The 17521-nt window shown below is 33.6% G+C and overlaps 1 protein-coding gene across 7 annotated transcripts in view; it reads left to right on the top strand.

The window, feature by feature from the left end:
- The window catches only part of OPA1 (optic atrophy 1 (autosomal dominant)), a 94539-nt gene that overhangs the window by 6800 nt on the left and 70218 nt on the right, over positions 1–17521 (top strand). For 2 of the 7 annotated variants that reach the window (XM_006761997.2, XM_015562811.1), the window contains exons 2-7: positions 1031–1349; positions 2490–2586; positions 4524–4631; positions 5112–5165; positions 6192–6259; positions 14163–14273. In XM_006761997.2, the coding sequence (XP_006762060.1) occupies positions 1031–1349; positions 2490–2586; positions 4524–4631; positions 5112–5165; positions 6192–6259; positions 14163–14273 (757 nt within the window). Of the gene's footprint in view, positions 1–1030; positions 1350–2489; positions 2587–4523; positions 4632–5111; positions 5166–6191; positions 6260–14162; positions 14274–16824; positions 16931–17521 lie in introns of those variants that run through there. The other 5 variants (XM_006761999.2, XM_006761998.2, XM_006762000.2 and 2 more) reach the window with 5 other exon arrangements.

Genomic DNA, 17521 nt, shown 5'->3' with positions numbered 1-17521 from the left:
TGAGAAAAGCTATAACAAGGATCATTCAGGGTTTATATTTTGCCAGTTAAGTAAAACAAAAAGTCAGTTGGCAAGGGAGTCTGAAGTATTTGCACAAGATGTATTGAAACTATGAATTAGGGGATTTAAGATGGGTAAGTCGGTAAATAGATAAGATGGAAACTAGTAGGTAAGAACTGATAGAAGTATCAATGATTTGGTTGTTCCATAAGGTCAAAGCTGGTTGTAGTGAAAGGGAATTGTGGTCTGAGAATAAGATACTTGAATTAGTGATTACTGACTGCAGCTCTCTGATGTAGCTATTACTTCATTTAAATGGATTGAAAAACAGGCTTGGGTAAATTCATAATTTGCCTTTGATTGTCCAGCTAGTAAGCAATGAAGCTCTGATTGGAACCAAAGTTTTATGCAGGTCAAAAGAAAAGTGAATGTAGGAGTAGAGTTGAAAGAAATTTGAGCTAAATATTATGGAACCATGAACTATTCCCACAGTTGATTCATCTCTTGAGTTTTTTTATGTCTGTTGCTCAGGTAAAACCTCATGGTTATTACTCTTCTTTCCTCTTCTCTTATATCTAGTCTATCATTCTGGTATCTACCTTTCCCTTTCCGTTCTCACTGCTGCTACCTCACTTTAGTTTCTTCTTTCTTATATCTGGGCAACTAAAATATGATCATCCTTTCTCTCCACTTCTGATCTAACATTTACTTACCTATCTTCTGATCTTGTATCTTCGTGATTTCGGGCTGCTATAAGAAATTGCCATACACTGGGTGGCTTAAGCCCAGATATTTATTTCTCATAGTTCTGGAAGCTGAGAAGATCATGCTGCAGCAAATCTGGTATCTGGTGGGGGCCTGCTTCCTGGTTTATAGACAGCCATCGTCTCATAGTTTCCTCACATGGTGTTTGGCCATATGTGCTTGCGTACGCATGTGTGTTTTCCCTTTTGTATATTGTTCTTTTTATCTCATTCCCTTTGCATTGTTATCCTGTCTGATCTTTCTCCCATACCCATTTTCCTTTCAGTGAAGTCTGCCAATCCTTAGTGAGACATAGCTCTGGAATAAAAGGAAGTCTGCCACTACAAAAAGTGCATCTGATTTCACGAAGTATTTACCATTCACATCATCCTACTTCAAAGCTTCAAAGAACCCAATTGAGGACATCATTTCATCAGTTTTCCTCTCTATCTAACCATCCTTTACGTAAATTGAAACTTTCTCCGATTAAATATGGCTACCAGCCCCGCAGGAATTTTTGGCCAGCAAGATTAGCTGCAAGACTCTTAAAACTTCGATATCTCGTACTGGGATCTGCTGTTGGGGGTGGTTATACAGCCAAAAAGGTGAGTTTAACTTTCCTAGTGCTTTTCCAGTTACTCAGCATGATTATTGTAAGGTTTTATAGCAAAAGTAATTTTTCTTTAGACCAAGAAAATATAATTGGATGTTTAAATATTTATTGTGTCTCTACTATATGCCAGATTTTTATTGCTTGATTAATCTTAGAGATGGAGGAAGAGAGAAAGAGAGAGAGACATCAATGTGAGAAAGATACAACGGTTGGCTATTGACTGCCTCCTGCGCAAGCCCTGACCAGGATCAAACTGCAACCCAGGTATGTGCCTGACTCGGAATCAATCCCATGGCCTTCCAGTGCACAGGAGGATGCTCCAACCGTCACACCACCAGGATTATGCCGGATTATTTCAATAGGCATTTTCCTATTGCCACCCAGTGTGTAGCAATAGGAAAATGCCTCCCAAATTTTAGTTACAAGTATTGGAGGTAAAAATGGCCCAGTGGAGCTCTGGCTGGTGTGGCTCAGTTGGTTGGAACATAGTGCACCGAAGGAAGCGTTACGGGTTCAATTGTCAGTCAGGGCACATACCTAGGTTGCTGGTTGGATCACAGGTCAGGGTGTGTATGGGAAGCAGACGATGGATGTTTCTCTCTTATATCAATGTTTCTCTCTCTCTCTCAAATCAATTTTTAAAAAACCACATATCCTTGGGTAAGGATTTAAAAAAAAAAAAAAAAGCTTAGTAGAAGAAACTATGTGCTGGGATTGAGAACACTTTGGTTTGATTTTCAGCTTTGCCATTTAGTGGCACAGATAGGAAACGTAGTGGTGTATTCATGAAGCCACTTCTTGGCTGGTACCAGAGACAACATGTCCTGACCCCTGGTCTGTCTTCCTTCTATTCCACAGTGTTGTTTAAAGCCACATCATAAAACCTGTTTGAATGAGAATATATTTTGGATTTTTACATTTTTCTTTAGTGCAGAAAGAAAAGGAACATTTACATTGTTATATGCTTGCCTACTAATTTGTTTTTTAGAAGAGTTGAGGCCACTTCGTTCCTAGAACTTTTGAACATAATGTATCACTCTTAATAGATTAGCATGTTTTCATTAAAATAGTTTTTCTTACATTTTTATACAACATGCAGAGCATTTGATTGGCATTCTTTCTTATCTTTTAGACTTTTGATCAGTGGAAAGATATGATACCAGACCTTAGTGACTATAAATGGATTGTGCCTGACATTGTTTGGGAAATTGATGATTATATCGATATAGGTTTGTATTGTCAAATTTTTTCTGTCATATTTATAGGACAAAGAACTACTAGTGTTGAGATAGTTTCCTAATTCTTGAGTTGAATGTGTAGTAATTTTATTTTAATCATAAAAATAATAGAATAATGAAAAATTTATGAGGAAAAGAAAAGGATCCTCTATCAGCGGTTCTCAACCTGTGGGTCTCGAACAATGAAAATACATCCTGCATATCAGATATTTACATGACGATTCATAACAGTAGCAAAATTACAGTTATGAAGTTGCAACAAAAATAATTTTATGGTTGGGAGTCACCACAACATGAGGAACTGTATTAAAGGGTCGCGGCATTAGGAAGGTTGAGAAACACTGCGTCTAGTTCATCACTTTAACCAAGCTGTCATTGTCTTTATGGAGCATTCCCCTTTAATTGTACCAGTTCTGTGAATATGGTTAATATTTTCGCTTCCTTTTTAAAAATTATAATCATAGTGAACATGCATTTTGCTATCTCATCTTTTGCTACCTAACACATTTTGTTAGCATTTTCCATACTGCCAATCAGCCTTCTCAAACATCATTTTTAATTTGTATGTTACCCAGAACTGATGCACCATAACCTGCTTAACTAGCTCTTTTTGATTGGATACCTTGGTTACCTTTATTTTTGGTAATGAGGTTCTTTGAAAGTCTGCCAGTGTCCAGAGTAATTTCTCCCTATTGTCAGCCACTGTCCCCCTTCTAACAATAGGTAGGTGAACAAAAGTATATTTGATAGTTGTGATTGTCAGTAAGTCATGGTGATCTTTAAAAAAATTTTTTGGATTAAGTTATTTTCCTCAGTCTCTTTTGTGAAACTGTTTAATTTCTTAGATTAGGTGTACATGGGAGTGGAATTAATGTCTAACTATACTTATTCACACCACTTCCTCAAAGATAAAATTGTGCTGTGTTGACAAAGGTATTTGCAAAAAAGTGCTCTTTCAAGTTATTTTTCTAATATTCATGAGGATTGGTTTTTAACTCGATACATTTGCCAGTACCACGGTGTAGTGTCTGAGAGCCTGGATTCTGAACCTAAACTCCTAGACTTAAACCCTGCCTCTCTCACTTCTTTGCTGTATGCGTGGGTCTAGTAGTTACATAACCGTTGTACCCCAGTTCCTCATATGTAAAATGGGGTTGCTGCTAGCTATTTTGTGAAGTTGCTCTGAAGAGTAAGCAAGTTAATGCTTTTACAGTACTTAGAATACTAGCTGGCATGTATTCTTATTTTAAGAATATTTATGTGTTTTGGTCTTCTCCAGAGAAAATGAGAAAAGCCCTTCCTAATTCAAAAGTCTCTGTAAAGTTGTACCAGGTTTGGACAAAATTGTTGAATGTTTTTAAACAAAAATAAATGCTTTGACCATTTCATAAATAAAGCCAACTCAAAGAAAATAAAAGCTTCCCTTAGGCTCTTAATTATTTCTAGTTGGTAATAGGGACTATGAAAAGAGGGAGAGAAGCAATGGAAGTTCTGTTCTTGAGCTTGAGCTGGAATGTGATCATGGTTTTTAGTTAGGCCAGGTACTGTCAGAGATGTCTTTCTCTTTTTTCTTTGATTCTTTGCCTCTTTGCTTAGACTTCCTCCCAAAAAGTACTTCTGATTGCAATCTATTGTTAACATTGTTTATATAGTGCTTCTGTCTCAAGGCATTTAACTTGTAAATTGAAGGTCTCCGTCTAAGCCATTTGTTTGGTGAGTCTTTTACTTTAAATTTTATGGCTTGTGGAATATCACTAGAATAATGCATTGTTTCAGATATATGTCGCAGCCATAGGTGTAATAGGGAGAAAATGGGAGTTTAAATTTATATGTGATGATATTTAAATTTTATTAATGTTTTAATAGTTAAATTATTACTTTGAGACTATGAATGAAGTTATTTGTGTGTGTGTGTGTGTCTCCTCCAGAGAAAATTATAAAATCCCTTCCTAATTCAGAGGACCTTGCAAAGTTGGCTCCTGACTTTGACAAGATTGTTGAAAGCCTCAGCCTATTGAAGGACTTTTTCACCACAGGTAAGGAAAGACCTATGTTCGATCTCATTTAAAATTTTAGGAACCACAGAGGAAAGGTGTATTCACTTGTTTATTTCTATCTTTTAAATGAAAACATTTAGTACAAATGAAACAGTTTTTTGAAAACACAAAGTTTTGTTGTGCAGTGATTTTAATTTTTGTTTAGCCCAGCAGAATGAAAGTTTGCAACAACTTAAACAAGCTAGGCCTTAGGCAGTGAGGGAAAAAATATCACTTGTTCTTGACAAGTAGATGAGACTTCCTATGTGCTTGCTTTTCATAATGGGTTAGAGTCAATTTGGTGACTTTAAAACAAATTTTATTATGATGAACCATAATGAGTAGAATTTACTAAGGTTAATCCTGGTGTATTTGCTCAATTACTACCCTATCTTGATCTACACCTGAGATCTCAGACATCTTTGCTTATTCCTGTTAAAGTTTTACATTTCTATTTCCCTTTCTGCTGATTTTTCACAGGTCACAAATTGGTTAGTGAAATCATAGGAGCTTCTGACCTACTTCTCTTGTTAGGTGTGTAAACAGACATTTTTGCTGATCTTAACATGCCTTCTAAATGCTTCTAATAAACTACTTGCAAATAAAATTTCAGACCAAATTTATAATGCTGCTTATGCTGAATTTCAAAACCCCAGAACTGTATTAGGCAAATTCATTCTCTTTCAGGTCAAAATAATAAAATAATTATTTTGTAGTAAAACTAAAATTCCTAAATATATATCTGTATTTTAAGATAAAAGCTATTAGGAAGAGAGTTTGCCGTACCAGAGTATTTTCTTGAAATTGATCTGATTGTTTTTGATATTTAAAATGAAAAGTAATTTTAGTTTGTCTCATCTGTCCTGTCATAGGTGACATTTTAAATTTATTTTTGTATTGTATGTAATCTTTACATAATGGCATTGGTATATGGCTGAACTGTAAGTACACTCATGTACAGTACTTCTTATCAAATACTGTTTTATTTTTTATTGTAATTTTCAGTGATATTTTTAAAAATAGGTTAAACACATGCTACAATTAAAAAAGTTTTTTTTTCTTGAATGGATTACTAGTATTTTCCTTAAAATAAAAACAACTTTCCAAAAAAGGGATACTCTAAAATCCATTTACCATTTAAAAAATATATTTTTTTGTTATTGATTGTGACAGCATGGATGGACCTAGAGAATATTATGCTAAGCAAAATAAACCAGTTAGAGAAAGATAAATCACATGATCTCACTTATATGTGGAATCTAATGAACAAAATAAATTGAGAAACAAAATGGGTCCAGAAACATGGATGCATAGAACAGAATGACAGATCTCAGAGGGGACTGGTGCAGAGGGGATGGGAAGAGATTAACCAAAGAACATATATTCATATAGGCAAAGCCCCTGGGCACACAATAGTGTGGGGAAGGCCTGAAGTGGGGCAGGGGCTGCATGGAGGGGGGCAAAGGAGAGGAAGATGGGGACGTCTTAATTAAACATAATTTGGAATTTAGATTATTGACATCATTGGAGAATTTAAAGGACTGTGTATTTATCTTGAAGGTTCTTCTGGAGAAACCACATTTAGAGCAACAGATCATGGACCTGAAAGTGACAAGCATTATAGAAAGGTAAGTATAAGAGAGAATTCTTCATGTAGGTAGTCTTGTAAGATTTTTAAAAAGGTTTTAACTTACCTGCAAGACTTGAAAAATGGTAACATTTGAGGAGCAAATATAAAACACCATACTAGAGTATTATTACTGGCCTTGGTACAAAGTGCAAGGTACATACAGCAGTTTTAGAAAAGTAATCGGAGAAGCCTATTTCTTTCAAATACGTTCTGTGAAATATTAGTTTCAACCTAACAAAAGGTTTTGTTGTTATACATGAGTGGGAGAAGCTGATATAAATAAAAAAGAAACAAGCAGGTTTTTTTCTTTTTCCTTGATTTCTTCGATCTTAATGGACTCCTGTCCTTTGTGCAGCTCCAGATGTCTGAGTGTGCAGGGTTTTCCAGATTTATTTAGCAGCAGAACCTTTTCCACAAAATATCTTCTAGGAAACAATGTGTGCTGCTTTTTTTTTGTTAATCCTCACCTGAGGATATTTTTCCATTGATTTTTAGAGAGAGTGAAAAGGAGGGGGATAAACAGAAAGAGAAACATTGATGTGAGAGAGACACATCGATTGGTTGCCTCTCTCACAACCTGGGCTAGGGTTCGATTCTGCAACGCAGGTACGTACCCTTGACCAGAAACGAACCTGTGACCCTTCAGTACGCAGGCTGACGCTCTATTCACTGAGCCAAACCAGCTAGGGCTAGGGACCAGTGTTTTATGTCATATACTTAGGGGAAATAATAAGGTAGTAGGAAGCATGTTTTAGTAGGGAATAAATTCTGTTATATTGATAGTCAACAAAATTATGTATGTATGGGGTTATTTAGGGTTTGTCGATTTCAAAACATACTAACAAAACCCATATGAAAGTTTTAGAAAATTGCTTATGTAGAATAACGTTTCTTTGTATTTATATGCATATGTTAACCTTACATTTTCTTAGTCTTTTTTTATATTTTGGAATTGATAAGAAAACTGATTCCTTGACTATTAAAAAAATGTGTGTTTAGGCAGATACATATCTGGAAAAAATACTCTGTGAACATTTTAAAATTAAATATGGACTATGTAGCTTTTATACTGAAGGTTATGGTTTTAATACATTGAAAAATAAATTATTTTATGTTTATTTGAGAAGCAGGAAGAAAATTTCTACGTTTCTATCACTCTCCCTTTCCTTTAACATTGAACTTTTTACATACTATTCCAAGTTTTAATTATATTTCAAAGGGTTTTTTTTGCCTTAAAACTTGAACTTTTGGAGAAAATATTTGAAATACCTGAGTGTGTGTGTGCACCCATGCGTGCGTATTTGCCTTTTAAATTGGTGTTTTTGATACCTTTTTCATTGGCTTTATTATAATTAAGGGATACTCTTAACTATTCATGCTACTGGGGAGAAAAAAATTGAATTGAAATTAGCCAATTATGCGCAGCTTATTTTGAGCCAAGGCCTTGACCCTTAATACAGGTAGACCTACTAGAGAGGAGCTAATTTAATTGGGGAGAAGGAACCTCTGATATGATAGTGTGTTTTTGAGTGACAAGATTTCTTGTTGCCTAGGACTCAGTGGTCGGCAAACTCATTAGTCAACAGAGCCAATATCAACAGTACAATGATTGAAATTTCTTTTGAGAGCCAAATTTTTTAAACTTAAACTATATAGGTAGGTACATTGTTATTAACTTAATTAGGGTACTCCTAAGGCTTAGGAAGAGCCACACTCAAGGGGTCAAAGAGCTGCATGTGGCTCGCGAGCCGCAGTTTGCCGACCACGGGCCTCGGTTAGTTAGTGGATATCTGTATCTCTGCTTTTCTCTGATATAGCCTAGGATTGCTTTGGTGAATGAGAAACCTGCTTTAGGACCTAACTCAGATAATTCCCTTAAAATCCTACTACAGTGATAAATGAATAATCAATAAAAGATCAGGAGCTCTACAACATAGAAGAAGCAAGAATATGGATCTCTTAATTTATGGTGATTATCTTGCCCACTCAAAAACTCACCAGTTATTTTCAGCTGTTGTAAATACTAAATCTGGAGTTGGAATTAAACTGCTTTGCTAAATAAAATGATAGCAAATGCTATTATAAAAATTACAGAAAATGCAGTTTTAGCCTCTAATATAGTGGTTTTAATTCTATTAATCTGCAGCATTATGGTTTTAAGGCTTGACGGTTACCTGTGATACTTGAGAATAATCAACTTTCAGACAAGGTGTAGAAAAACTGATTTTAAGAGACCTGGCTACAAATCGATGATTTAAGGTAATGAAGGAGAGACCTTAGCTTAGACCTTTTTAGAAATTACTCTAAAACATCAAGTTTGAAAATTTGGGCAATGATTCCTTATGTAAAAGGTGGTAGGATAGCATACAGAGTTTAGCTGATACCTGTTTTAATTGGTTTGGTCTGGTGTCTGAGAGCTCCAGATTTAAAATGGTATTCAGGGTTTGGCCATAGTTTAATGGTTGTCTTGTTTATACCTAAGTTTCTGGCTAGACTCCTACTAGAAATGTAGAAGAAAATGTGCATCAGATTTTTTAAAATAGTAGTAATAAATTGAAAACATTTCTATAGCTTAAACTATAAAAAAGATTTGTGGTTTCTAATAGGAAAAACATCTGGAGAAATGCTGGCAAGTAGAACTGTTAGAACCTTTCAAAGTAAACTGACAAGAAAGTGACGGGGAGTTGAGGGAACACAGATGTCAGATTGTTTGACTTGAGTCTGACAGAATGAACAACGTAGTGATTACCTGTAGTTCCCAGTCTGGGGTCACTGGACTTTAGGTGTTCTGGAAAGTTGTAATGGAGGTCTTCAAAAAGTCGACAGAAAGCATATCTTTGCACATAACAATGTATGGGCTTAACTAGACATCAGGTTTCTTTGATTTTGCCTGGGTTTATTTCCATTCAGTTTGTGGACAGTAGTTATTTATGTTATGTTGATGAAAAGTGCTGATATGTATCTTTGATAAATAAAAAAAATGGAAAATACTGAAACCACTTTTCAATAAACACTTTTTATTAATCAAAAATTTTAAAACTTGTGTCCTCTTTAAAATATTAGAAAGAGCCCTCGGTTTGAGCTGAATAATATTTTTGAGACTTGGAGACCTTTAGAACTACCTGAAAACAAAATAGAAATTAGAGTGGTGAGCCTGTTTGAGTGAGTTAATTTATATTCTGAAGATTATAAACACAATTATAATTTATAGAAAATATTTAGAGGACCTTTTAAAAGTCTAAATCATGAAAAGTGGTATTAGTGTTTTAAGTATAATTATTAAACAGTAATACATTACTGCTTTTCCTTTCCATATGTTACTTTATTTCTTATTTATGTGGCTTATGTTGTACCTCCGAGCTGAAATAGCTCTTCCCTTTCCTTTGGCTAATTGCTCATCATTAAAGCCAAGTTCAGTTATTACATTCATTAAGGCCTCTATAATCATTTTAGTTCCATTAATTATACTCTTAACATTTAGACCACTTGTCATATGTAACACTATCTATTTTGGTTTGCATTCTTACTATTGATGGAATATTTCTACCACAGAATCTCACCTAGGATAGTGCTGAGCTCTTAGCAAAATCAGTTGATTGATTTAAACTCAGTAGAAAAGAGGCTAATTTAAAGTAATAAATTTGATGCCAACAAGAATGGGACTAAAGATTTTATGTAATATGTCTTTTTGCTGATTACCTGTGAATTTCTCTTGGCCTTCAATATGTGGCAGCTATTGAGGAATACAGGAATGTTAGGTAGTACATATAGTATTGAATTGTAACAAAGCAGTGTTGCTTAAGTACTACTTACATTTCTGGGATTCCTTATGTAACAGATGTGCTAATAAAATGAAATTCTCACAACCAGCACCATCAACTAACTACAAAGTTAGGAAACTTGCAACTTACGTTTGGTTAAATGGTAATGATGATGATGACTATAATCATTGTTCTCTTATCTTTTAGTACATAAGTAAATAGCATATTTACATTATTTGATTAATCCCCCCCCCCCCTTAATCTCTGTGGAGTCTGTTCTGAGGATTGGGGAAAATGGGTTGTAGGGTTGATGTGTAGTTTATTTACCGACTAGGCATTTTTTAGTAAACCAATTGGGATTTTATGCTGGAAACTTTGTGTGCAGTATTAGGTAAAAGTAGGTTGTAATTTGATTCATTTAAGCAACAGATGTGTCAAGTCCATCTTTAGGTGCTAGCTTGAACACATGCAACTGGCAGACATTATTCTAGAATGCTGTGTATAAAAACAAATAGGGTAGGGGCCCTGTTTGGCAATACATTTTTAAATAAAAATATGGTATTAAATGTACTCACCTATGAATGACTTATAATTTCAAGATTATTTAAAACTTTCTACCAAACTCATCTACTTTTAGGTTTTTGCAGCATTTTCAGTTGATATTTTGGTTTCTGGAATTATCACTGATTTTCTTGATCTGACATAATTTTTTAAAAAACAGAACACTGTACATGAAATGAGACTGTGAGAACTATAGTGTCAAATTGACATAGCTAGGTGTTTAGAGAGTATATCACCTGAAGTTTACACTAATTTTATTAATTTGTATAACAATATATTTTATATGTAATATGTACCAGTTAAAAATATGTGCTATTTCTTGAGAGAAAAATGTCTGAGCTAGGGAAAATATTGATTGAAAAAAATGTATTTTGTCCATTGAAGGAGTGTGTCTTGCACAGTAGATACACACATTTCTTGCCCTTCCTATTCCACATGGCCTTAACTTAGAAGCTGTATACCCTCTCACTTGGTATTTAGGGTGAGATTTAGTGCCTAAAATTAGACAAGGGTAACACCCTTTAGTTCTCTAGCATAGTGTAAATAGCTTTTTCTGTGTCTAATTCTTGTTTTTTCCTACTTTTTTCAGGAGGTAACAGTTAATTTCAACTATATTCACATAACAGTGCTTCCTTCAGTAACAGACTTGGAAGGAAAGTGAAGTGTCACTAGAAGGAGGGTGTTTCCTTGTAATGTAATAGAAATTAGAGTATTTACCATACAATTTATATATAAATATAAGCAATAAAATAAGGAGGGGTGTTTAAGCTATAAATAAAAGAGAATTGTGTGCCTAATAGACCAGCATTTAAGAAATGTGGAATATTTTATCACTGCTTTGGCATTGTATGAATTAGAATACTGATTGGTATGTTAGTTAAAGCACAGGTATACTACTGTATAAGCCAACATGGGAATTCCCTTCTTTAAAAGGAAATTGTTTTGAGAAATCTAAAGACTTGGATGATTAGAAGAAGTAACAAATGACATAATAAATGACAAAATGAATAAAAGTAAGTTGGATTTGGAATGAAATAAGTTGGATCTTTCTGCTTGATGAAAAACAATGACACAAAACATTGAAAACATGCCTAAAAAAAATTATGGGAATGATGAGGGTAGTGAATTGGCTTTGTCTTTCTTTGCCAGACTTATCAATGACCATAAAATAATTAATTTAAAAGATATATCTTTATAGATAAGGTTTTTATAAATATATTTTATATTAAATTTGGAAACAAATGTTGACATTTCAGTTATGTTACCACTTTTATTTTTTTTCTTCTCATACAGAAATAGCAACTAGTTTCATCCTTTGATTTATAGTATAAGTCAGCTAGTGCCATTATTATTCGCAATGATTATAGCTTTATGTATTAAAACTAAGAATCAAACAAAATAAATATCCCCCAATTATATTCTAATAGTTTCCCTTAATTTAATATGTCTTTTTTGTTTGTATTTGCTTCTTTTTTTTCTAACTTTATTTTTGTCTTTTTATTGAGGTATAATTAACGTATAAAATTATATTAGTTTCAGGTGTACAACACAAAGATTCTATATTAATAGAATATATTGTAAAATGACCACCACCATAAATCTAGTTTTAGCAGCCATCATCATATATAGGTACAAAGATTTTTTTTTCTTATGATGGAAACTTTTAAGAGCTCTCTTAGCAACTTAATTTTTTGTGATTGCTTTATTACTATAACTATTATTTTTTATTTTTTAATATTTTTATTGATTTCAGGGAAGAAGGGAGAGGGAGAGAGTGATAGAAACATCAGTGATGAGAAAAAATCTGTAATCTGCTGACTCCTGCACGGCCCCCAATGGGGATCGAGGCCGCAACCAGAGCATGTGCCCCCAACCTGGATTTGAATCATGACCTCCAGGTTCACAGGTCAACACTCAACAACTGAGCTATACTAGCTGGATTGTTTTTTATTTTTTTAAATTTATCTCTATTGTTGAAAGTACTACAGTTGTCCTCTTTTTTTCCCCATTGACCCCTTCTGGCCTGCAACCATCCCCTACCCATTTCTTCTCTGAAAAACTTTTTTTATTTCTAGAAGTCTTTGAATTATATGAGTAAACTGAATTATAAAGCCTCTGGATGAGTCTGCTAATTAAAATTTGAATGTATTTCATTTTAAGAGACTTTCTAATTGCATTAGATAAAATCATATAATTTTGATAGTTATTTTAAAAAGCTCTGAAGCTATATGAAACTCCTAATTTAGATTATTTTAACAAGTATTAGTTTCCCTAATTCCTTTTATTTAACGAGCCAGAGCACTATTGGTATGCAAATTCCTGATCTCATTCATTGGAATTTAGTCTTTAGGGTTTATAATTGAGAAAATATTAGGCTTGTGACATTGTCAACTCTTAGTTTGTCTTTTCTCCCACATTTCTCAAGATCAATTATCTAATAGGACAGAAATTAAAAATGGTGTACAGAAAATGACATGTATTTTTAGTATCATGCCACATATGAATACATTGTGGTAGAAAAACTGCACCAGATTAACATTTCAGGATTATTAAATGGAATGAATTTTAAACATAGAAATGGTGATTATTTTGTACATAGGGCCAAACTGCATTTGTTTTATTTAAATTTTTATAATTATTATATTTCCATATGTCAGTTGTGTTCTTTTATCGTGCTTTTGCTTTAGTAATTGATATGTACTCTATATTCTCAGAGGCTATTTTTATTTAATGTCAAAACAGCTCATAAAAAGTGAAAATTTAGTCAAATTACTTATTTGATGATGTGTAAAGTTAAAACATTATTTTTTAATTTGCAAAAAGAAAAAAGTGCTAAATTTTAGTCAAGTAAGTTTGTGTGTAGGCATGCAAAATATGTGAATTAATGTAAAATCTCGATTAACTTGATGCTCAGAAATTCAAATTCAAATTTTTGAGGGGCTATCATGTTTAATTGAAGACATCAGATACAGTAGCAAGAAAAAACATTTACTTAAATAATAATTTAATAAGTAAAGAAACAATTATGTATCCTCTGTTCAGTCCTATAAGAATTGTGGTTGAGAATTAAGAGATTTAGGCCTATAATGTCAACACTTATTTAAGAACTGTTTCATTTTTCCTCTCATATGGATCAAATGTAAAGTATACACTAGTTCATATTGGCAATTCAAAAATAAAGGTTGAGGTATTTGTTTTCTTGAGTTTTCTATTACTAAGAAATTTAGTTAATTACAATACCACCTTCCTTGAGCATTCCGGTTAATCTGGGTTTTACTGTAGATTGATATTATATATCTGGTTCATTTTACTCAGCAGTCACTGCATTTTCCTTTTCACTTTTTAAACTATGCTGTTTTATATTTCTGAGACATCTAATTTTACTGAGGGGAAAAAAATGGAAATGTGGTACAGAGCCCAATTATATAGTGGCTCTAAAGGTACATAAATGTTTCCATTTTTTTTGTTACATGCTTTCCATTCCTCCCTAACTTACATTTGTTCCTTTCTTGTGCCCTTTGGTTTAACATTGTTCTCCTCCCCAATTTTCCTCTTTTCCTCATTGTAAACTCATGGCAGGGTCTGCTTGGTGAGCTCATTCTCTTACAACAGCAAATTCAAGAACATGAAGAGGAAGCACGCAGAGCTGCTGGCCAATATAGCGCGAGCTATGCCCAACAGAAGCGCAAGGTGATGGATGGTTTAAGGGGGCTACTGATGTGTTCACATTAATCAGCCATTTCTACCAAGATCATGTTGCCTTAATCCATTTATGGACTCCAATAATGAGAAATTACTTTTGACAAAGTAAAACTATGAAAGATACATAATACAAATATGTAACTTTCCTGGAGAGAGTAAACATACCCAACATATATATTTTCTAAAAATTAGATTAACTGAGAGGGTCCATGGAAGAATAATAAATTATGGTTTACTTGGTTCAGTTATTTAGTCATCCTAAGTTCTTAGCCAACTTGACTACTTAATTGTTCTCCAAGTTTTTATTTCTAAAATGAAAAGGATTACTATGAATGACCATGTTAAATTATTTAAAGAATGAAATGTATTTGTTTTAGGTGAAATGGATCAGCAGAGAATGGCTTTATTTTTTATAGAAGAAAACAATTTTGATTTAATTTTTGGACATAGTTATTCTTTTTTTTTGGGTGGGGGTTAATCCTCACCAAAGGTTATTATTTTTTCCATTGATTCTTAGAATGGAAGTGTGGGAGGGAGTGGGAGAGAGGATGAGAGAGAGAAACAGCAATGTGAGAGAGACATGTCGATTGGTTGCCTCCTGCATGCACCCAACTGGGACCCTAGCCCCTTTGGTGGGAAGGCCAGTGCTCTAACCCCTGATCAACACCAGCTAGGGCAGCATAGTTATTCTTATTCAGGTTGATAAACTCATTGCATAAAGTTTATCCACATTCATCAATAAACTCAGCACAAGTAAGTTTTAACTTGGACCACTGAAAGAACATTAGAAATCAGATCTAATTCTGTTTGCTAAAGAGCAGATTCTAATAAAAGTCAGTGTAAGTCTGTACAAATATTTAGTTATAGGTACAATCAAGAAGTCCTTAAAAATATGCTTTGGCTGTTAGATGATCCCACAGTGTAGATCCCAAGCTTAATGTTCTAAAAAAACTTTCAAGATGAAATGAATGTCGTGATTTAAAGTTACATTCTGATGAAATCAGCTAGTTGTCAGATATCAGGAAAGTTTTAAAGTCATGTACAAATCTTAGGAAGAAAGATTCAGTCATGCATATAATGAGCTTCCTGTAGATTCTAGTATTGGAATCAACCAATATTATAATGATTTAGTGCAATACTCCTGCTAACTAACCTTGTCTCATTTTGGTGTTTAACACTTAAGAGCACTTATCACAGTTTCCTTTATTTTTTCAGTGTCACTTCCTGGCTTTTCTCAATTCCATGGCTGTGGAATCACCTATTGTATGTGTTTAGCTTTTAGTGAATGGATAACCTGGGTAGATAATAGAAAATAAATTATTTTTCTACTTTGTTAAAGCATGTATGTTACCAAAGAAACACTTATGCTATTTTTTAAATAATATCTGTAATTCTTACAACAACACAGATAAATTATTTTTTAAAAAAGAAAGACTTATTTTAAATGGTGCTTTAGCATTCTCTGTTCTGTATGCTGTTGAGAGTGCCATTTAAATATTCTAACAAATTGGATGCTAAGGCTGAGCCTTAGCTTTGTTGCAGAAGGAAGGGGAAGGAGTTACTCCGTTCTCGTATGTTGTTTAGAAATATGAATATAGTTCTAGTTAGAAGTTATTCTTAAGTGTTCACAATGATAAAATAACTTGAAATGAGTCCTATAGATCTGCCATTTTCAGATTTTAAGATATGGTTTAAGGTTTTGTTTTTTTTAATCTGATGATTTAAGGGCTATTAGTAGTGAATACTGATTATTTTCTACATTGCCAAAGGTTAATGCTCATTTGAGGCCTACTTGCCATTTTTCAGGCATTGTGATATTCCATTTCAAATATTTATTGGGTTATCCAATAACTTCTATGCCTCACTTTCCTTGTTTGTGGAATAGTGACTGATAGGACTGTACCTTCATCTATTTTATTACATTGCACAGTGGATCGCCAAATCGTGGCTGTCCCTGCCCACTGTGAAGTTACCTTGGGTAAAAGTAAATGGGACTCTAAAACCATTTACACTCTTCTGTAGTAAGAGCGCTCTTCATCATTCCCCCTACTTTCCTAAAAAATAGTTTCCTTACTGTATCTTCCCTACTTTTCCCTTATAGTTAGTACACAGATGACTTTTCAGCCATTCACCATAATCATCAAAATCCTAATTCATAAGATTTCTGTCAATCCAGGCATTTGATGTTTACTTTAGGTATAAAACCACAGCTTTTTGTTACTTTTTAATAACTCTTTCATCCTTACCTTCTTGAAAATATAAGTAAGGCTTCATTTTTTATATCATGCTAGTAGTAGCAGCTATAAAATTCCCCTTGTATCTCCTGAGCAAAGGAGCTCCTGCAGGGAAGATACATTAAAACTGCCTTTGGTAGTTTTGCCTCCTATGAATATGTACACATACAAAGACGTTTTTGAGGCTTTCATATATGTGTTTTGGTATTTCAGAATGGCCACAATGGCTTAGTAGGGAAAAATACTTAAAAATTTTAAATCAGGCTTGGTTTTGTGAGGAGCTAGTAAAGGTTTTTGTCTTTCAGCTTTAGCTTGTTTCTGCGGAGGATTCCGCTCTTTCCGTCAGTTTCACAGCCCTGGAATTGTAGAAAAGCCCTGGTTTCAAGACCATTGATACCCATTTCTGTCAGGGTGAGTCCTAAATTAACTTCATAATGCAAACTGAATATATTCAACGGGACAAGAACTTATTCTTGTCATAAGGAGTTGAATTTTATCAGTAAAGTTCATCAAAATAAAGTACATCCAAATTGCTAGTTAAGACCTTAAATAAGCTAGTCTCTTAAGAAAATATGTATAAGTATCTTCTCATTAATACTTATTTACCTTGTTTCCTAGAAAACATTAGGTATAATTCTTGACTCCACCATCCCTTGTCTTATAATAAAACATTAATTTTGATGTTTCAGTAAGCTAAACAGATAGAAGGTAAAATGGTGCATGAGTTATTTCTAACAACCATGCCAGAGGGCAAAAGATAAATCTACATACTCCTAAAAATATGAATTTATAAAAATCTTAACAGTCATGATACTAAATACTGTTAGCATAAAGATTGTGTTTGTAATATTCTAATAACCTTATATCATTTTAACTTTTTGTATACCCTTTTTATTTTACCAAACTACTAAGATAACCTTTTAAGCCTCTGGCTTATAATAAACAGCCTAACTTTTTGGTGTAATTGTATTGGTTTCTTAATTATTGCCCCATTGTGTAGAG

Source organism: Myotis davidii, unplaced genomic scaffold (assembly GCF_000327345.1).
Source record: "Myotis davidii unplaced genomic scaffold, ASM32734v1 scaffold557, whole genome shotgun sequence".
NCBI classification, from domain to species: domain Eukaryota; kingdom Metazoa; phylum Chordata; class Mammalia; order Chiroptera; family Vespertilionidae; genus Myotis; species Myotis davidii.
The sequence above is the reverse complement of the archived record's forward strand: the minus strand, read 5'-3'. Positions and strand labels throughout refer to the sequence as shown.